The 20,506-nt window shown below is 38.6% G+C and overlaps 3 protein-coding genes across 7 annotated transcripts in view; 1 reads left to right on the plus strand and 2 right to left on the minus strand.

Moving 5' to 3' along the window:
• The first annotated feature begins 189 nt into the window (after positions 1-189).
• On the plus strand, positions 190-4,768 carry cep57 (centrosomal protein 57). 2 transcript variants are annotated; one of them, XM_088427642.1, is made up of 12 exons: positions 196-256; positions 374-449; positions 654-807; positions 970-1,164; positions 1,229-1,350; positions 1,496-1,618; positions 2,244-2,321; positions 2,415-2,513; positions 2,678-2,746; positions 2,823-3,058; positions 3,985-4,129; positions 4,218-4,768. In XM_088427642.1, the coding sequence occupies exons 2-12, from the start codon at positions 399-401 to the stop codon at positions 4,347-4,349; spliced, it is 1,404 nt and encodes a 467-aa protein (XP_088283768.1). In that variant the 5' UTR covers positions 196-256; positions 374-398; the 3' UTR covers positions 4,350-4,768. The 2 variants fall into 2 exon arrangements, with proteins under 2 accessions (XP_088283767.1, XP_088283768.1); XM_088427641.1 differs by having other exon boundaries at positions 190-449; positions 4,218-4,767.
• A 285-nt stretch (positions 4,769-5,053) lies between these two features.
• On the minus strand, positions 5,054-9,414 carry LOC148415835 (uncharacterized). 3 transcript variants are annotated; one of them, XM_088428111.1, is made up of 4 exons: positions 9,219-9,414; positions 7,425-7,966; positions 6,068-6,293; positions 5,054-5,414 (listed from the first exon to the last, which is right to left on the minus strand). In XM_088428111.1, exons 2-4 carry the CDS (start codon positions 7,747-7,749, stop codon positions 5,288-5,290), a joined length of 678 nt encoding a protein of 225 aa, XP_088284237.1. In that variant the 5' UTR covers positions 7,750-7,966; positions 9,219-9,414; the 3' UTR covers positions 5,054-5,287. The 3 variants fall into 3 exon arrangements, with proteins under 3 accessions (XP_088284237.1, XP_088284234.1, XP_088284236.1); XM_088428108.1 differs by having other exon boundaries at positions 6,068-6,296; XM_088428110.1 differs by having other exon boundaries at positions 6,068-6,296; positions 9,316-9,383.
• Positions 9,415-9,772: 358 nt separating this feature from the next.
• Positions 9,773-20,506, minus strand: part of dock10 (dedicator of cytokinesis 10) — a 41,640-nt gene continuing 30,906 nt past the window's right edge. Inside the window, exons 45-57 of one of the 2 annotated variants that reach the window (XM_088427217.1) lie at positions 19,549-19,764; positions 19,330-19,387; positions 17,825-17,926; positions 16,882-16,988; positions 16,685-16,807; positions 15,702-15,815; positions 14,785-14,931; positions 14,511-14,721; positions 13,180-13,370; positions 13,006-13,106; positions 12,088-12,226; positions 11,892-11,964; positions 9,773-10,602 (exon numbers count right to left, since the gene is read on the minus strand). In XM_088427217.1, the coding sequence (XP_088283343.1) occupies positions 10,547-10,602; positions 11,892-11,964; positions 12,088-12,226; positions 13,006-13,106; positions 13,180-13,370; positions 14,511-14,721; positions 14,785-14,931; positions 15,702-15,815; positions 16,685-16,807; positions 16,882-16,988; positions 17,825-17,926; positions 19,330-19,387; positions 19,549-19,764 (1,638 nt within the window). In that variant the 3' untranslated portion in view covers positions 9,773-10,546. The remainder of the gene's footprint in view (positions 10,603-11,891; positions 11,965-12,087; positions 12,227-13,005; positions 13,107-13,179; positions 13,371-14,510; positions 14,722-14,784; positions 14,932-15,701; positions 15,816-16,684; positions 16,808-16,881; positions 16,989-17,824; positions 17,927-19,329; positions 19,388-19,548; positions 19,765-20,506) is intronic. The other variant, XM_088427218.1, reaches the window with a different exon arrangement.

A 20,506-nucleotide genomic window follows, 5' to 3' on the forward strand; every position in this document is an offset into this window, starting at 1 on the left:
TTTTGGCAAGTCTCGCAAACGCTGCCTCAAACCACGTTTTAATCTTACTTATGGGTATTGTAGTTTTATTTTCAAGTGAATAACGAAGTTCCGTTGAAATAAAACTACATTTCCTGCCAACTTGGAAGGTGTGTTTGATTTGTACAAAGACATGCCGTAGTTTACAGACTGTAAATGTGTAAGCAACTCTTACTCTGTGCCGCATATACGGTTTACGCTTATATATAAATCACTTATACCCTTTTGGAAACCACAGGTTGGTCCTCTCTACTTCGCGTTTTTGTTTTCGTTCTGCACTATATGAGTTAGCATCGGAAACAAATGTTTTTGATTTTTTATATTGTCAATACTAATACTTTTTTACGTACATAAGAAGCCAACTCTTCCTAGAGTACTTCATGGAGATTGCGTCAAAAACATCTGCTGTTGCTGGCGAGGCTTCGCGAGAGGTAGCTTATCTTAATATAGTTTTTCTCACCTCTGTTAAAATGACCTAGAGTCTTAAAAGTGATCGTTGTTGATTTTTTTACTGCTCCGAACGGGCAATGCATTATATTTTTTTTTCAATTTGATTTTTGCAATGCTTTGATTGTGACGGTGCAGTGTGTTGTATAACTTTACCCTTTACCGATTTGATATCTGCACGATTGCAGGACTTGCATCCCCTTTCTAATGCAGCCGCGGGTGACTGCCAGTCATTGCCGTCCTTTCTGCGATACCCCACACCCCGGCCATGCATCAACCCACAAAATGGCCCATATCGACCTGCATCACCCAGCAAAGGCTACCCCGAGACAAACAGTGCAGGTTTTTCCTCGACGTTTTGAGGACAGAATTTCTGCAGCAATACATTGGTGCACTGAAGTGTGTTTCAGTGCTCCATGGTTACTGCAACTTGATGCCTCACTGCTTAAATGTCGTAGCCGCATTGACATCTGTTCTCCCGGCCCTCTCTTTACATCGGTGCAGCCATCTTGTCGGCGTTGAGGCATCTCCAGGAGAAGATCAAGAGGTTGGAACTGGAGAATAAACGCAGAGAGCCAGGGGGCCACCCCACAAGGAGAGACACGCCACGTCCGCGCACCACTAGGATGCCCCAAAGGACTTCAACCAGCCAGACAGACATGGGGAGAGTGACAGATAATCAGTCCAACTGCAACCAAGGTGAGAGTGATCTAAAGGTGCCTCATAGTGATACTGACCCCTGCATCGCCCTACTGCTTTGTAGCATTGGTTACGCAACTCGCGGCTGCAGAGTCTCGCTGTCTGAACCTGGAGCATCAGCTGGACCACATGAGGAAGATGTTGCACAACGCAAAGGGAGAAAAGAAGAGCCTTCTCCAGCAGCAGGTTCGTAACACTAATTCTAAATTGTGACAATTGTGCCAATAAAGGTACAGCAAAGCCCTAATACATCACCTTTCAGGATTATTGTATTTCAGCCATTTCTGGTTCCGCATTGATTTATTTATTTTTTGTTATGTTTTGTGTTTAGGTAACCATAGGGGCATCAAGATCCACGGATGAAAAAGCCAGTACAGAGCGCGTCCAGCTGCAGAAAATGCTTCGATTGGAGCAGGAATATCTCAGACTGACGCGCACTCAGGCTCAAGCCGAGGTATGGAGGAAAGAAAGAAATTACAAGTAAATACTGACGCTTGAAAAATAATATCAGCAGTACTCTATTGCTGGTAACCTGTCAAATAAACTTGCACAAAATGATAAGCTCCAATAATAATAATAAAAAGTATTATTATTATTATAGTTTAATCTCAATTATATAATACTAAGCATATACGGAAAAAATAACAGTTTATTTAATTCCTCATTGTAATCCATCATTGTAATCTTCACCACCTGTGTCACTTGTGACCGTTGGTAACAGTTTTTCACTTCATCCAGCTAAACCTTACAAATGTCTGAGAAATGACGAAACTGCCATACACTGTAGATGGCACACACAAAAAAAACTGTCAGAACACAGTACAGATAAAAACATTCTGGCATTAATTTATTTTTAACTCCCAAAAATGTTCCTTTGACTAAAAAAATGTGTGTTTGACCTTTTCAAAACATGCTGCTAAAACAAGAGGCATTGTTAGAAAAACTACAATAGAGCTATTCTAGTGTAGTCTAGCAACAGCATATTTATATAATATTCATAAAAACACTAAAGTATAGTATCAAGGGAAATTATTAAAAAAATGCAGTACTGTACCATACATTGTGATGTCATCTCTAAGGTGAAGATTCACGAGCTGGAGCTGAAACTGCAGGAAGAGGAACACCAGAGAAAGTTGGTCCAGGATAAAGCAAACCAGGTAGACCAGTAGAGAACATTTCAACATGAGTATACATTGCTGTACATTTTAACATGAGTGGCAACGTGCTCAAACTTGTCATCTGCTCCTCAGCTGCAGTCGGGTTTGGAACTCAACAGGGTTCTGCTGAAATCCGCCTCGCCGCCACGATGGACCAACACACACCCCAAAGACAGGAAGAGAATTTTAAAAGTATAGTGGAGATTTTATATATATATATATATATATATATATATATATATATATATATATATATATATATATATATATATATATATGTATATATGTGTATATATGTGTATATATGTGTGTGTGTGTGTGTTTGTGTATTCATACCTTTTATTTTTTTAAATAAGAGTAAGACCTCCCACTGGGAACCTCACTACAGACTGAACCTCAGCGATGTGCCATTTGTGACCGGAACGGTAGCTATGAATTCCAATGAGTCCTCGTCCTACCCACTTCCTGTCTTCTTTTTAACATCAGTTTCATTTCTCGCAGTCCGTAGGCGGCAGCCACTCGGTCCGAGCTAACGTGCAGTCGGTGTTGTCCCTCCTGAAGCGCCACCAGCCTCAGCTGTGCAACAGCCGTGTCCTCGCCAGCAACAAGAACGGCGTTTGCTTGAGCGGGACAAACCGCCGCCATTCGGATTCGTCCTCTGGCTCCGCCTCTTCCGTAAGCGGGGAGCTGTCGGAGCTTCTGCAGGCGCTGCAGGAGGAGCTCAGGCTGATGAGCTTGTGAGTACATTATTGTTTTTATTTAAAGGGATAGTCCGCTTATTTAGCCATTTTCAGCAATTAAAAAAAATGTCTACATAACTAAATTATTTTTCACATACAATTAATAGATTCAAAAACATTTTCCACTTGCTGTTGACTGAATGACTTCCCCTGGTGCTCGAGGCTTGGGTAATGGCCAGTCACGAAACACCTGTTGATCAAGTGTCATTTACAAGCTGAACTGTGATTGGTCGCTACTTGAGCCTTCAGCACGGGATGGCATTTTCTGTTATTAAAAGTATTCATCAAACATGAAAAATAATTGAGTCATTGACGACGGAATAGACGAGCTAGAAACTTTTTACTGCCTAAAGAAAAAAAAAAAGAGGAGAAACCTTTTTAAAAAACAAAAGATTCTATTTTTGCTAGTAAAGTGTTCCTTCACTTATCAGAGCGGCCATGGTCCCCAAAATGCCCGCGGTAACCAAAATCCGTCAAGTCGAGGCGGAACTTTTTTTTTTTGCTTTTGTCCGCATTTTTATTTATTTTGTTAAAAAATAAATACATGAAATCATTGTTTTTGTTTGGTCTGACTATAGAGTGAAAAAAAATCAAGTAAAATATCAGCAATCGATATAATATGGTCATGACTGAGAATCCAACTAGTAGAGGTTATTTTTTATTATGGTGGGGGGGTAAATACATATTTTTTTTGACTACTCTGACTTAAAAGGAAGAAGAAAAATAGCGATGTACACCTGCAATAGTAAAAGGTTTTTGTTTTTTTTAATGAACCTGTACAACTCAATCGGGAAGAAGAAAAATAGAAAAAAAAACTTCAAGATGGGAAGTAAAAACAAGTGAAATAATGTGATCGCACAAAAACCTGGCATGCGAAAATGCGTGTGTCGACATATTTTTCTTTTAACGCTGCTTTGTTTCAGAGAGCAAGACGAGCTTCTGCGCGAGCTGGACCGAAGCGTTTCTCTGCAGGAAAGAAGGCAGCTGGAGCGCGAGCAGGAATCCCTGCTCCTCAAAATGGAACGGAAAGGGGAGCAGATAAGTAAACTCTACAAGCACAAAATTCAGGTAGACACACAATCACACTCTTGACCTCTTAATCCACATATTGTACTTTTTAATGACACTTTTTTTTTTGGTTATTTTCTGTCCATAGATAAAGAAAATAAGAAAGGAGGCATGTCGGAAAAATCCACCCAAATTGAGCGCGGTGAAACCAGGAGAGAAAAGCAAGCACAATCTCAGGCTGCTCAGGGATATGAAAGCCATACAGACATCTTTAAAATAGATTGATAAACACCATTAATTCTGACCTGAATGCCACCAGGAACTACTTAACAACCCACCTGGACCCAAACTCCTTTTTAAAGTGCATATTAACTACATACTGTATTGTCACTTTGGCTCAGTGTTTGGTGCGAGCATCAGACAGCGGCTTTTGAAAAGTCTACACACCCCTGTCGAAATGTCAGGTCTTGTATTTGATCAGCGTATTTGTAGACTTTTTATATTAATTGGAGCGCTTACCTCAACTTCTATCCAATAACCTGCGCTTGCAGTAAATAAGATCTAAATAAATGGTGCTGAAATTTCTCTTGTTGTAAAAGCATTCCTGTTGCTTGTGTCTTTTTTTAAATCATTTTTACAAACTACGGAAAGTATGTTGACTTACCTGTGTGACATGACTATATTTAATAAAGATCTTCATGAAACTGCATTACTATTTTTCCCACGAGTGTGTGTGTATGTGTGTGTGTGTGTGTATATATATATATATATATATATATATATATATATATATATATATATATATATATATATATATATACGCACGCACACACACATGCATGTGTTTATATTTGTTTATATGATTAAATTGGATAACATTTTATATACATTCTGTATGTTAGATTTGTTTTTTTTTTTTATCAGATACCTGTATCTTTTCAACACCAAATAAGGAAACAAAAAAAAAAGGGGGGGGGGGGGGGGGTCAGAGTCCCCAAACACTTGACCTTAGGACACGTGATCATGTGCGCAAATGCCTCATCATTAGTGCGTAACTGGATGCCGTTTGCTTGTGTTGCACCGCTGTGATCAAATCGACTCGTGACGGCAAATGAAATCCAAGGCGACCAAGAAGAAAAGACTGTGACCCCTTTTAGTGTTCTTAAAATCACTCAGATGGTCTTAAAGTCTTCATGCAAATGGGCACGTTTGCTCCTCTCAAGAATCGGTGTCACTTATAGGGGCCACCTCCGTGGTTATGTCCTCCTGATGTTTGGACAGGACGGGTTTGCTGGTGTAGATGTCATCCACTGGTAGAAGGAATGTGACTGTTTTCACTTTGTTTCTGCAGAGGGACAAATACATGAAAAGAACGGAAAATCAAAGGACACTTTATTAGGTACACCTGAAGCGCAAACTGAGGTAAACAGAAAAACAAAACAAAGCCACGACATGGGCTGATTAAGGCAAAATGATCAGGAGAAACAAAAAAAAAATTCTGCCACAATCTTATTGTGTTTACATCATCGTGATACAGCTTAAATAGTAAGTGCATCGTCGCAAATTTATATCTATATTTAGGACCTTTGAGACCCCTCAAGTTACTTTTTTGTTGTTTTTGACAGCTACTTGCGACTTGATTCCTGTCATTAAACAAAACTGTCAAATTAAATGGAATCGTCCGTTTTATAACAATTTGAGCTTGCACCATATTTTTGGTACAGTAGTCCCAAATTGAGCCACTAGATGGCACACTTATGATTTACACTTAAGGTAAAAACAGAAAGTGTTACAGCTGAATTACCTGTTTTATAATGACTATCTTTGGGCACAATTATCGATGAATATTGTGAGATGAAAATTTAAATGTTTTGGTTTGCAAAAAAAAGAATTCGCTTTCTGTAAACACTCACACTACACCCTGGACTTTCCATTTTCTATCCAATGTTCTCAGTTTTACATAAATTGTTTTTAAATGTTTAAAAGAGTAATGTTGACCTGGTCTTCTTCACGCATTTCTGAAGGGAAATCCTGTCGTTCGTTGAAGACACATCTCCGGTGACAGAATGATCAGAGTTGCCGTTTCCTTCGAGGACCTCCTCCTGTAGACGTCCCCATCCAAAGTGGCTCAGTCGCGCCCAGGGGTCAGCAATATCCTCGGTCCGTGTCACCCCAGCTGGGCTGGGTTTCATGGGGTACCTTCGCACTGTCATGACAGCATTGTCTACTGAATGAGAAGACATGTAGTAGGAGTAGATAGAGTAGGTTGATTGATTGATGACCCCCAAAAAACAATTGTGTCAAAAATAAAGCAATTATGGGTCTACAATAGACAAACCCAATATTTGTGTCAATTTGACCCAGTTTTCAGTTTGTTTTCTTCAAAACAACCCAATTATTAAGTAAGTATAAGTATTATTTTTTTTTAATGATATTGGATCAATGTTTGACCCATAATTGGGTTATATTGAACACAACTGTTTTTAGAGACTTGGATGAAAAGGGGAATGAAGGCCATTTGAGTCAGTTTTGGTCATTTGGGTAAAATATAAACAATTTGGAATTAGTTTAGTGTAACCCAATCACCTGGTCAAAAATGGAGCAACCACCACTGTGGTCAAATTATTATTTTTTTTTCCCACATGTTGAGCCAACAGTTTTTAGGTAAGAAAAATACCTTATAATATATTAAAAAGTGACAGTTTAAATTTAAATTGAAATCGAATTTGTCCAACTAAAATTTTAGTTTTAAAGTGTGAACCCATTGAGACCCGACCGATTCTAACAACAGCATCCTCATAAGTCCTACCGTTTTTGGAAGGTCCTGGTATCATGAAGTATAGCTATTATGAAACAACTACAATGTGCAGTTATTTTCAATAATCCAATTCCTCAAAGATTGAATGATGACCACATGAATCAGTTTGACCTCATTTAACACACACACACAGTTGGGTTTCAAAGTGATAAGTGGTCCCTTTTTGATCTGGTTCACCTTAAAAAAGGGACCACTCACGGTTTAGGTCAGTTTAACTCTAACATATGTGTTTGTCATTTGAGCCAATAGCTTTTAAGTTTGCAAAAACTGTTGAAAAGGGGCCAACAACGTTTTGGGTTACTGGACCGAAAAAGTTGGGTGAAAGGAAAATCCAGGCAACCCAACTTTTTTCCCCCCATTCATTTTGACCCAAATCTTTGGGCCAAATAATCCAAATAAAAACCATAATAAATCAAAATGTATAATCCAAAAAGTTGGGTAGATTCCTTTTTTCACCCCCACCTCCGACCTTTTTTTTTTATAAATGTTGTTAGAGTAATAGATAGATGATAGATGGATGAGTGGGTGGGCGACTACCTTTATATTCCTTAAATTGTCTCTTTAAAATGGGAGCAGATACATTTCTCCTGAGATTCCCATACGGGTTTTCCAGTTCTTCTTCTATAAACCCTTCGCTTGTCTGCTCAAGTTCCCGGTCCACTTCTTGATCCCCGTCTTCCGGCAGCGCTCCTTTTTGATCCTCCAGCTTTTTGATTTCTCCCCGCATCTCCATGATGACGCGGGCCAGGCTGCGCGTTCCTTCCATGGCCCCGTTGCTGCGCTGCCAGAACCAAGGCTTCCCAAAGAGTTGCTGATGTGGGTCTTGCACGAGGAGCTCATGGTGCTGCCCGGCGTTTAACATGCTGCCTGTTATTGGGTCGCGCGCATACAATCTCAGTGTGGATCTTGGCTGTGACTACATCGTGTTCCCGCCTATACAGTTGATCTGTCTGCGGGGATCGGATCTGTCAGTCGCCCTTGGGGCGAATGTTTTATTCATCGGCACCCGGGTCCGGTTTCTGGAAAACTACACGGGGGTCCTTGCATGGCACGTGGAGACCTGAATCCACTTTGTGGTCCTGAATGCAACACAGAAGGCAATTGCTGTTTCTAAGGTTGTGATCTACACGAAGGTGCCCCACAAGGTTAATGACTAATAATGTAAAATATATGGTCTCAAGGGTCAAGTGTCAAGATGCTTTTTAATATAAAAGTGGGTTGAAAGTGCAACATACCAAGTAGCACTCAATTAAGAGTACCAGAGGCAGAGGCCTCAACTCACCTCCAGTGATAGTTCTAAAGACTTGAGAATTTTCAGTTTTGGTTGATCATGGCAAAAGCAAGGGTGTTTTGCCTGAAGGCTGACTACATTTTCGAAAGGGGCTGTTGCAGAGTCGTGAAATCCGAACGTCCCGGTCGAGTACAGTTGGACCGAAGTATATTTGTGTGGGTAGTGGGTTTGTGAAGAATGAATAGCGATGAGCGAGTGAACTTAACTATGTCGAAATAATGTCATACTGTTCGTGGCATGGTTGCTCATGCCAGGGTGGATCTGCAAATTATTCAGAAGAAAACTAACATTAGCTTGATTTGAAGACCGAAATCTACTTCGTACTCCACCGGAAACAGAACCAGAGCAATGTCGGTTGGAATTCCCGCATGCCAGATCCTTGTCCTTTTCTCCAGGTAGCGAAGCAGACCCTCTCACACCATGACAAAACTACCATTCAACTCGTTGTAAATCTATGTTTCATCTGGAAAGTTCTACACATACTTTGTGAAGGTTGAAAAGTACCTTAGTTTTGATTTAAATTATTTACCACAATTTTTTATGCTAATTTCGATTAGCTGCACAACGGCATTGCACATTACACGTTAGCATTAAGCCAGAACTTTTTTTGTTTTTGAAAGTTCTATATTTTTTAACATTTTTTAAAATTTGATTCACAGTCATTCCGGCGCTCTGACAGCAACTAGAAACACAATGTGACCCACCCACGATAAAAATGAATTTGACACCCCTGCTCTAAAGTACTGTTGTTTGGCAGTCGTCACTCTTCCGCCAGGTGAGAGGTTGTAAGAGGGTTAAATGCAGCTGTTTATTCTAGATAGGAATGCATATCCACTGCATAAATAGGCACCAAAACAAATCTACACTTTTCCATGCAATTTTACATTTTGAGTGGATATCTTACCACCATCATCACATACAGTATTCCCCATTGGGATGTAACGGTATATGCTCCTGACTCAAAATAAATACATTTGTTAATCTACGCAGCCCAGTACTAAGTACAGTTCAGGCGGTTGGACATCACTGTATAGCATTACCTGTGCAAAGGAACCGGAGCCACCCGCAGTCCGGGCACACGTAAGCCGTTATGGAACCGACTGAGGGAAACTCAATTCTGATGCTTGCGTACACTACCTTGTGATAACAATGATGGTGATGGGGGACTGCGTTAAAGAGCTTCAAGTGACAAGTGCAGATTGCAGGGTAGACATCCGGCCAAGAGACGACATGAAAATGTGCCTGAAAAGTAGGATTGCAGTATAACAAATTAACATGAATATTTAACAAGCCACTCTATTCTGCTACGGTGACCTGCAAAACATTGACACCAGATCACTTGGATGCAGCTCGCTACTTAACTCTAGTCAAGCCAATATACTGTCACACTGAGTTCAATATCACTTCCCTTTCAGGGAAAGTTTCATTTGGATCTCCATTTTTGCACACTGAATGTTTTGTCCACTCAACATGCAACAATTGTTATCAATGGAAGACTACATTGTGAATTTGAGTGTGACTCGTTTGTTTTTCTGCAAACTGCTTTACAGATGAATGGGTGATGAAGAAAATAAAACTCAACCATGACTTTTCAACATTAACAAAATTTTATTTAAATGTTATACATAAAACTTTAGATTTTATCTTTTTTTTGTGAAGCCAGCTAAACAAATATTTATATGTATATTTCATTAAAAAAGGAAACATTTCAAATGTTTTAAATATTAATTCTTATATACAATTCAAAACAGTAAATAATAACAGTAACAAATTAACAATGCATTTAAAAATGTTACAAAACATAACTTTTTTTTTCTCGGTTCCGTTGGAAAATGGGCGCGCTGATATTTGTGGAAATGTGAGCGAGGATACAAATTAGCACTGTGGAGCTGTTCTACATTCAAAAACCAAGCGGAGGTGCATTCAACTTTTTACACGCTTTGAGAAAATAACACATTTGGTTTCTTCGCATTAGCTTGAAATGCTTTATTTTTTGGGAGGGAGCAGATTTTTTCGTTAAAACTAAAAATAGAACGCAAGGAGAAGCTAAACACACCTCCAGCTCGGTAAGGTCACTGAATCTAAAGGGCAAGGCTGTGGAGAGAAGGCGCATGTGTGTGTGTGTGTGTAAGTAACTTTTTTTTTTTTTAGCTTGCCAGTTTTTCAGGGCTGCCTCTAGAACCAAAAATAAACAGAACCTACCGGTGCATTAACTAATGCGACGTTCAACGACATGACAACAGACTAGCACGAGCACTGTCTACACACTTCTTCTTCTTCTTCCCTTGTCTTCTTTTTCTTCTTCTACTATCACTTGCTGCACTCACAGAAAGGCAAAAAAAGTCCGTCCGGGAGCATCCACATTCAGTCAGCCATTCAAAAGCCGCTGTGGCGCTCCGTTCCTGGCTGCCTTGAGTGAGGAATCTGGACACAAGAGAAAAGGAGGAATTATTGATTTCCATATTGCCAACGAAAGTAACAGAACTTTTTATTTCATAGTAGAACCTGGAACTTCCAGCGCCTCCTGCTGGTGCATTTCAAACACAAGAATGTCATCCAGGAACATTTGGAGCACCATTTGTGTTTGAATTATAACTGAACATTTTAGATGATACAATTGCAAGTTTTTTGCCTCAAAATTTCAATTTGAACAGTCATGAACAGACATTTTTAAGGTCTATTTTTTTTTAACAAGAAATCCTTTTTTTGTCTTTTTACTGAAAACATTAGCTTTCTTTTAATACATGTTTGTTTTAGTCTTATAGGCTTACGCTAAAATGAAGGCAAATTAACAGTTTATTGATCTATTGGTACTTCAATTAGAGATGTTAAGTAAAACTTTGATGCACAATCTTTTAGGGTGTTCACAAAATCCTACTCAAGGCTAAACATAAGTGAGTTATCACTTCTCCTTTTCATGTTTCAAAGAAACAATATGTAAATATATGTAGTGCACCAAGGTATGGCAGATGAATACATTTCACTCTCGACCATTTAAAAACCTGATTCCGCTACGTACTTTGCAATATCATTTTGAATTAGAATACTTTTTCAGCTGTTTTTGAACTGTATGAACTACTGTTGAAAGTGTGAAAGATGATCTGACTGTGATTGACTAGTAACCAGCCAAAGGTCATCCAGGATTAGAGATAGGCGAGTATTTAGTATTAGGCCAAAACCCGGTCACTTTTCAAAGTATTGGGACTCACGATGGCAGCAGATACTAGCATCGGCTGCTATCTAATCACAGTTTACAACCATATTTTATGAATTACAAATTAGAAGAAAAGAAAATTGACATTTATTTCAATAAATTTGAAGGAAAATACTATATTGGAATAACTAGGCCTTTCTTTAAAATGCTGAGTTTTTCTTTTTGGCGGTACTTGGGGGAGTACTTTTGTGCATCAAAAGTACTAGTAGTATCTGTACTTGGTATCTGCACTTGGTGTTGATGAGCAGTCAAGAGTTGAGTACTTCTTCTGGTATCGGTGTGAAAAAAGGGGTATCGAACATTCAATAGGAAAAATGGAATAGAAAATGGACAAATAGATGGATCATTCTAAGCAGTTTCTCAGAGATCAAAGAAAACTGTTATTTTCATATAATTGAGACAGGTGTTTCCCCTCTGCAGTGATTCTTCAAAGTTTCGTGATAAAGTTTGAAATGTCAGCGAATGGTCACGATGAGTGAAAATGAAAGTGATGACATACCGTTCTTAGACAGAGTGGAAAGAGAGCTGTTAGAGAGAGAGGTGGCGCTGGAGGCCAGAACGCGTTTTTGCAGCTGCAAGTTGGGGGGAAAAAAGGAGTACAAGGACAAAAAAAGGTAACAATAATGTCAGATGACATGTGAGATGAGAATAACGGATGTTGCTTGAGAAATGAGCGCAAAGTAGAAGGCAATAACCTGCTCGTTCATGATGGCGCACAGTTCGCTCAGCATGTCCCTGTAATGAGCTCTCATCTCCTCTTGGTACTCCAGCTGGTCCTCCTTGATCAGACGCTCGTTCACATCCAATGCCTGGCCGCATGCTTCTGCAAACTGCCTGCATGCAGGAAAAAAAATACACATCAATTATATATAACATTAATATAGTGTCCTAAAAAATGGGTTTTTCCAAAAGCGAAACAATTCAAATTGATTTTTAAAGTTGAATGTTTTAAGATTGCCTTCAAATTAGGGCCTGACAAATATGGATTTTTTTTTAGTCGATTTTTGGCAGAAAAAAAAACATTGGCAATTTTCAAAATGATAATAAATAGCATAACATTTGTTTCCTTGCAATGCATTTCACTGGTGTCAGTTATATCCAGTATTTCATGATTCATGGGCAGGCCGGGTACCTATTGCCTGTAAATTGAGGGAGCAACAGTAAAAATATTGTCTAAAATAAATCCAAATAAATAGATGAACTTACTCCGTTTTGAATGACAGGCGTGAGGATTGACTTAACAAATTTCATGAAAAATATTTTAAGAATAAAATATGATAAGATATAGATTTTATGCATAATAAATAATGACACCAGTGTTACTAGAATACAATTGCAGTAACTGGTTAGAGTACATGAAGATGAAAAGCCAAAATAATTGGCAAATATCAGCCATTTGTAAGAATATTTTTGGCTGGCGTATGAAGGGCCAGTCGAATAATCAGTCGGTCTCTACTTGAAATTACATTATAAGTGTTGTGGGATCATAATTTGTCAAATATTTATGATTTTACCTACCTAATAAAACAGGTTGTAAATATTTTAGGGGGTGTAAAATATCCACGTTTTAGCTCTAATCACTGAGCGCATCGAACACTGCGAAAGTGTCCTACCTGAAGATCTCCTTCAGTAGTTTAACCTGGTTGTCTGGATACTTCTTGGCATTCTTCTCCTCTAAAAAGGCCCTGGCATAGGCCATTGGGCCTGCGTTGACCTGGATCGAATAAATAAATAACAATCATTTGAGGTCGGAGTCAAAACATCAAATCCAGGAGAGGAATTCGCACTTTGGCACTGACGCTCCCCTGCAGTTTGAGCTGCAGTCGGATCATGTCCACCTCCTCCATGTTGCACAGCTGGTTGAGCTCAGACACTTTGCGGGACATCTCGTCGATGGCCACCTCGATGGGGTTCATCTCTGTGCTCTGCTGCTCCACCACCTGGATGCGCTTTTTCAGGTATGGGAAGCTGGAACTCGCTGAGGAAAGGCAGGGAACTAATGCTTCAAACATGCGCTAAAAGCTAGTGAATTCCAAAACAAGTATTATTTTCCGACAGTTTTGAATATACACTATAAGCATGTTAATAAAAGTACAAAACTGAGCATCAAGTAAATGCTAAATTCAGAATATGCAGAGGAAAGACTCACGAGTGGAAATGTATTAAATGCTGTCACATGTAATCGACAGCAATTTGTATGAGTCATTTTCAAACTTGCTACCAAGCACAATATGTAATGTTTGGCTTATTGCTTTGTTAAGTTTTTGAACAAACCTTTCACACCTACTTAGAAAAGACTATAAAAACAATAGCACATCAAGTTAGTTAGATGGCTTGGTTACAGTTATTTGGTGACCTAGTTAGATGGAGAGCAACAGTAAGTTTAATAGCTTGCCAGTTGGCTGGTTGCTAATTGCTTGTTGAATTTTTGGCTGGTCAGATAATGGATTGGTTAGTTTGTTTAGTAATTAGTGACTAGTTTAGTCAGTAAACTGACTAGTAAAAAGTCAGTTGGCTATTTTGTGTTAGATGGGTTGGTTACTTCAATCAGCTAGTCAGTTACATGATTTTAGGGGTGTTTTTTTTATATGGCTCTTTAATACATTGGTTACTTAGCCGGCTGTTTAATTGGTTTAACGATTGTCTAATTGTTTAGTCAGTTAATTAGTTAGTTGGGTACTTGGTTAGCAGTTAGCAGATTCAATGTTTGGTTGGTTTGTTGTTCAGTGGCTGGATAAATGTTTGTTTGTTAGCAGACTTTTGTGTTAGATGGTGGCTGGTTACTTCAACAGTTAGTCATTCAGCTAGTTAGTTAGTTGACAAAGACATTTGATGGGTTCCGTGGTTGGTGGAGTAGTTAGTTAGTTAGTTGTTGTTAAATGATTGTCTAATTATGTATTAGTTCATTAGGTATTTGAGTACGTACTTGGTAAGTATTTAGCTGATTGACTGTTTGGTTGGTTTGTTGCCTAGTTAGCGAGTTTCCAAATAAACATGCTTTGGCATCATTAGCATTATTATCCATCTTTATGATATGATACAATAAAAGGATTGTATCAAATCAATAGTTGAGGTGTTCCTAATGCTGAATGTATGCCGCAATGGTGAAAATGCTCACTGGTTAAAATGGTGCGCCTCTTGCACTGCTCCTCCACGTCGCCGTGCTTCTTCCCAGAAAGGGTGAAAGGTGTCTCGAACACAAAGCGGTTGATGTTGTGATGCCTCTCAAAGTCCGTCCTTTTGTCCTGCTGTTCCTTCTCGTCAAAGTAAGGCAGCACGTACGTCACCTGAATGTACGCGAACTTCGGATCGAGGTCTTTGGGATTGACCTGACGGAGAAAAATGCCTTATGAAGCTCTTTGTCACCTTCTCTAAATCATGACATCACCGACCTTATTGGAATCCTGGATCATTTTGACATTATCGGCACCAAATTTGTCTGAGTAGAGTTTAAGCAACCTCTGGGAGATCTCAGACAGCCCGGTCAGCTTGGGTTCCTTGTAGATGAACTCCTTGCTCTCCTCCTCTTCAAAAAACCCCTACCGGTACACACAAACACACCGCAATCTGAGTCAATATATAACATTGTTAGATGTAAAACATTCGTCGTTATGTTACAGTCAGGCTAACAGTGTTTAATTCCAATAGTGGTAGAGGTTTATTTGTCTCTTCCTGTGTGCTCTCGCTGTCAAGGAGGGAAATGCAATTTCTGGATTAAAGGGAGTCAAAAGGAGCACGGCAAGCTTTTGACACACCTTTCAAAGGGTGAGTTCATCAAGAGTTAATAGTGGCAAACGGAGAGGAGGGGAGCAAATTTGTTAGCAAACAAGCAAAAACGTTGCAACACTTACCGCAATCTTGATATAGAATACAATAAAAATAAGAGGAAGAAAAGAGCAAATGGAGAAATTAAGTACACTAAACTGTCTGTGTATCGAATAATATCGAGTTCTTTGAGACCATCATGGAAAACAAACAATAGCAAAAATAGCAAGACTAAAAAAAAAATCAGCAAAATAAAAATACCACCTTGGCACTTTGTTACATTCCAACATTGTACTGCACTAACCGGTGTTTTAAATATGTATTTTACTGTTGTAGCTAATTACAAGACATCGGATGAATCAGTCGAATCAATGCAACCTGAAGGTTAATTTGAATATTTTGGATCTCTTCTATAGCAACATAAAAGAAAAATGAAATAAATGACTGATTATTTTCGGGATGTGGCTGACATACTACTTAAAATAACAAATTCAATAGCTGCAGAACTTATTCAGTTGTCGGCAATCAGCAAAAAAACCCTCACCTGTCCATAGAAAGCTACGCGGTAGTAGCGTCCAAATAGTCGTTTCTCTGAATTCACCACCTCCGTTACCTTCAAGTAAGAGCGATGGATGTCGTAGTACAGCTCTGACAGCCTCTGCAGATACAAGCACGTACAACACACGGCAGCATGTCCTCAATAAATGCGTAGCTTTCAACGTAAAACAAAAATGACCAAGATATTACACATCATAGTGATTTTATTAAAAGGTGTTTTACTTAAGTTAAATAAAATTTGAATTATATATATATATATATATATATATATATATATATATATATATATATATATATATATATATATATATATTCAAACAGTTTTAAATGAAAAGTGCAACTGTATTGTGCTTGAAAGTTAAATACAACAAAACTTAATCGAACAAATCAACTGCAGTGAAAAAAATGATCACTGCAGCACTACGCACATTGAACTGTGCGTAGTGCTGCAGTGATCATTTGTTACTACAGTTAAGGGAAATGAACAAAATAACTAAAAGTAAAAGCACAAATGTTTCATTTCAATCTTCGTCAATTAATTTCTATTAGGGATGTCCTGATCATTATTTATTATTAATCTTTATAATTATCAGCAGATTCTTGAAATCAGATGAATTGGACCCTGGTGGGAAAAAAAAAGCACCATTGGGACACCCCTAATTTCTATTTATCTATTGATCCATATTTCTATATAGCTACCCACCAATTTTGCTAACAAGCAATAACCTGTGTTAAAAAAAAAAATGCAAAAAAAAAAAAAAAACAGAAGTAAAACAAAGAATTTTGAATAAAACAGAAACTACTCAAACTAAGACACTCATGAAACTAATTTAAACTCACTGAAACAAAACAAAAGCTTACAGTAGTAAAAATTCCCAAACTAGTACCACATTTATATCAGTGATATTTCAAATCTCACTAGAGGGAGCCTATGAACTACAAAATGACTGACAATGATCATTTTCCAACCTTAAAGTCTCTCCTCTTCTCAAAAACAACAATAACAGGTTTATTGATGTCGGCGATGAGCTCGTGTCTCTCCGACTTCCACAAGTAGTCCACGCACAGCTCCAGCTGCTCCACCAAGGTGTCCTACACACCACATAGGTTTCCATTTAGAAAAACCTGCTGATTGTAGATGTAAGCAGCCTTGAGCTGAGACTAACCTCAGTATAGGGAGTGTCTTGTGTACCAGCATCTTCCTTCATGGCGCCCTCTTCCTTGACGTTAGGGCTGATGCACATGAAGGCCGCCCAGCCCAGAGAAAATGATGCTGGGGTTGACAAAAATAAAAAGGACCTCAGTGTGAGTTTGCAGTACACCGACATAATGGGACAGTCATGCATGGCAGAAGCATACAGACAGGATTATTGTATTAGAACATAATTAACACTATTTCTTCTTATATAGTGGCAAAACATCTGACACTTTCCCCAACACCGACCCCTGCTGACGACTGAAATTGAACACCTTTGGCTTTTTAGTTGCGAACATTGTGGCACAACAACCCAGAAACCGCTCACAGTGTGGGAAATCTGAAACGTATAACTTAACCTGCAACAAATATCTAATTTATGGATATGAACATAAGAAAAGTGAATAATTTAGGAAGATGAGATTGATTCTGTTTTGATATAGTTTTTACATTGTTGCCAAACTGTTGTTACGTCCTACACGGTAACATAGAAAATACCAGAATTTGACCCTAAAATTAAGGGCGCTTCCTATACACAGGTGGATCCTATATTTGGGGAATTATGGTATTTGCTGCTTAATAACTCCTGAAACTTAACCACCATTGCGAATAACAAGGTAATGTATGGCATTTTAAATATTGTGTTAACATTAAGCAGGTGGGCTTTGGTCTGGGAAAGTTATGTGACTTGATTAAATATGTAATGCGCAAATCTCAACGTTTTATGTTAAATTTGTCAGTCAACTAACAAAGGGAGTATATATTACTCTATGCTTTTTGGGGAGACATCTAATTGTGGTGCCGTTCTGATCAGCTCAAATGGACGACGTAATTAGCGATTATTTGAGGCTCAACACATCACGACATCACTTTGAAGTCCTGATCCAAATAGCCCCCCAGGCGCACACACTCACTGTCTTGGTCTCGGGAGGTGGTTAGTAAGGAACTACATTTAAAGACGGGACTTTCTTCGGGGGACACGCTGGATATCCGGGCCTTGTCTGCTCTCCAGTAGCCTGTTTGGTGGGAGGGAAGGAGGAGGAGGAAGGATATTTACTTTTTTTTTTTTTTTTTTTTAATGTCCACAAGCAGAGAGGCAGCTTGTGTTCATCACGTGCATGCAAGGCATGCACAACTGGCAACATGAGGTTAAAATCAAGACAAATGGACACAGGGAGAATGTGACATGCGTTATGTTAGTGGAATAATTCTTGAGGAAGTCGGTGGAAGGAATGATGGAACTTCTTTGTGGCATATGCCATCTAAATGTGTTCATAACACAAGTGACCATTCCGCTTTCCGCAGTGATAATGAAACGATTACGCGACCTTGTAGTGACTATGTTAAGCAGAGAGAGAAAAAAAAAAATAATTGGTTGCTCATGAATTCTTTGTTAGAAGTGACCAAGTCTAAATAAATGCAGACTTAGAGAAATGTCATGTGAACAAAACTATTGAGACACACTGTTCCTCAAAATCAACCAATGAATCAAACAAGGGTTAAAATAAGACCCTTTGTTAGGAATTATTCAGCTTTGAAAGCAGGGCTGAACAATTATTCAAACATAACCCAAAATCACACTCTACTACAATGCAATTTTCCAAATCGCAAAGGCCGCAAACCTGAAAAAAAAAAAGTCAAATTTGATCGGCGTATATTTAATTCCTTTGTCCATATATTGTCTTCTAGATAATCCCAGTTCTTAATCATTGCAATCCAGTTATTTGTATATCATTATTTTATGAATCATGAAAAGTTAAAATGATAACTTCTCTAATAGAATATTTGCATAACTGTTGTATGATGACGAATGACTGTTTATACTTGTTAGGTAGAATTTTGTGAAGTTGACAATTCAAAAAGTGCAAGTCAAAGTGTTCATTAGGTTAAGCACTTTATTTGAAGTAGATCTTTCATAATAATCAATGGTTCATTAACCTTTATTTGAACAGACCAAATCTTTCATGTATCATAAATCTGAGACTATTCATTTTAAGACATTATTGCCTGTGTAACCTAAATAAAATAAACCAGAAGAGGGCCATGAAAAAAAAAAATAATGATCACTTATGAAATTGAAATCACAATACTGAGAATGATATTATAAAAATATTATAAAACTATTTTTTTAAATTCTTCAGCACCTACTTATAAGACATTTTGGATAAATAAATGCTTTCAATTGTCGTGGAAGAGTTTGGGGGAGGACCAGTCAAGACATGGCTAGATGAATGAGTGTGGATGAACTTAACAGCCCTGACCTCAACCCCATCAATCTTCACCAGAACTGCCACAACTTGCACATGTTCACTTCCTTGGTTGGTGTCCCAATACTTTTGTCCACAGGGTGTGTGGGCGTAAGCATACTTAGGCAAACTATGCTACAACTAAGCTTTTGCAGTAGGGTGTGCTTGCTTACCTCTCCTCTTAAGCGACTCAGCAATCAGGGCAGAGATGTGGATGTAGCACATGGCGGCCTATTGGGGGAATGCACTTATCAGATTTATAACGCAATTTGAGCATCAAATCATCGTTGTGCTTTTCCGATAAGATAAACGAATAATAAAAAATTATTGGCTGCAGGTGAACACTCAAAACTCCACAAAGGAGGAAAGTACTTAAGTTCCCTTCAAAGCACCTCGGAGAGATCGCCATTGCGGACGTGGACTTTTGCCATGCTCTCCAGCCAGGTGCGCCGCAGCTCGGGCGTGCTGGCGTACGAGTTGGCCAAACTGTATTGAAGGTCCACCAGCATCTCCGGATCCTTCTCATGCTCCTTCATCTGCGCCGTGGCCATCAGCACTGTCCTTATTCGCTTGGTCAGGTCTTTGACCTCGGCTGGGAAGGGAGAATTCTGCAGAAAGACCATATTTGTGAAACCACTGGCGGCCATCTTAGTATAAGGTCACCCAACTTGAATACAATGATTTCTCTATGGCGTTTTCATGTTCTCTGTTTGTACATCGAAAACACACCACGAAGTGCCACAGGGTTTGTAATAAAAAGTTTGGGAGGAGCTTTTAATGCACACATCAGGGGTAAGAATGAAATTAGAAAATTCTGTCTCTTGAGCTATATCTCGAGATTGCTACTGTAAATTCTTGACTATAAGCCGCAACATTTGTGGATCATTGGATCATCTGCAGTTTTATTACGAGCCACCAGGGGACAATCTACCGGTGGAGTAAATATGTGTACAGTATCTGTTCATCAATTTGTGGAACAATTATTAAATAGAACTGAAAAGATGTGAATTAATAGCTGAGTTCAAAAATATCAATATAGTATTCAAAATCTAAAAATGATGTATAAGTTGTATAAGATCTTGTATAAAAGTTTGTCACATGTGTAACTTTGATATATAAATAAGTAAATACTGTACTATATGGTATAACTTTGATATACAATATGTATATAGGATTGTATATATAAACTATGTGCAATATAATATGTTGACTAAAGTAATCCAGCAATGAATCAATCAATCAAGGGAGAAGTAGTTGCTGTTGAAGTATTAATTGTAAGTTTGAAGTGCTATTTTACTCTGCAGTATTCTGTGTTACGTTGAAAATATGTCGGTGCTAAACATGCAGACA

The sequence above is a fragment of the Hippichthys cyanospilos genome, chromosome 11 (assembly GCF_059441005.1).
Source record: "Hippichthys cyanospilos isolate Australia breed blue-spotted pipefish chromosome 11, RoL_Hcya_1.0, whole genome shotgun sequence".
Taxonomy (NCBI): domain Eukaryota; kingdom Metazoa; phylum Chordata; class Actinopteri; order Syngnathiformes; family Syngnathidae; genus Hippichthys; species Hippichthys cyanospilos.

What these genes read in the sequence shown, in the direction of transcription:
- LOC148415835 (XM_088428108.1), bottom strand. Translation starts at nt 7,749, where the DNA reads ATGTTAAACGCCGGGCAGCACCATGAGCTCCTCGTGCAAGACCCACAT. An exon ending in ACAATTTAAGGAATATAAAG is followed by an intron (nt 6,297 to 7,424) that starts GTAGTCGCCCAC and finishes CTTCTCATTCAG; the next exon opens with TAGACAATGCTGTCATGACA. An exon ending in AAATGCGTGAAGAAGACCAG is followed by an intron (nt 5,415 to 6,067) that starts GTCAACATTACT and finishes GTCCCTCTGCAG; the next exon opens with AAACAAAGTGAAAACAGTCA.
- cep57 (XM_088427641.1), top strand. Translation starts at nt 399, where the DNA reads ATGGAGATTGCGTCAAAAACATCTGCTGTTGCTGGCGAGGCTTCGCGA. An exon ending in TCCAGGATAAAGCAAACCAG is followed by an intron (nt 2,322 to 2,414) that starts GTAGACCAGTAG and finishes TCTGCTCCTCAG; the next exon opens with CTGCAGTCGGGTTTGGAACT. An exon ending in TGCCATTTGTGACCGGAACG is followed by an intron (nt 2,747 to 2,822) that starts GTAGCTATGAAT and finishes CATTTCTCGCAG; the next exon opens with TCCGTAGGCGGCAGCCACTC.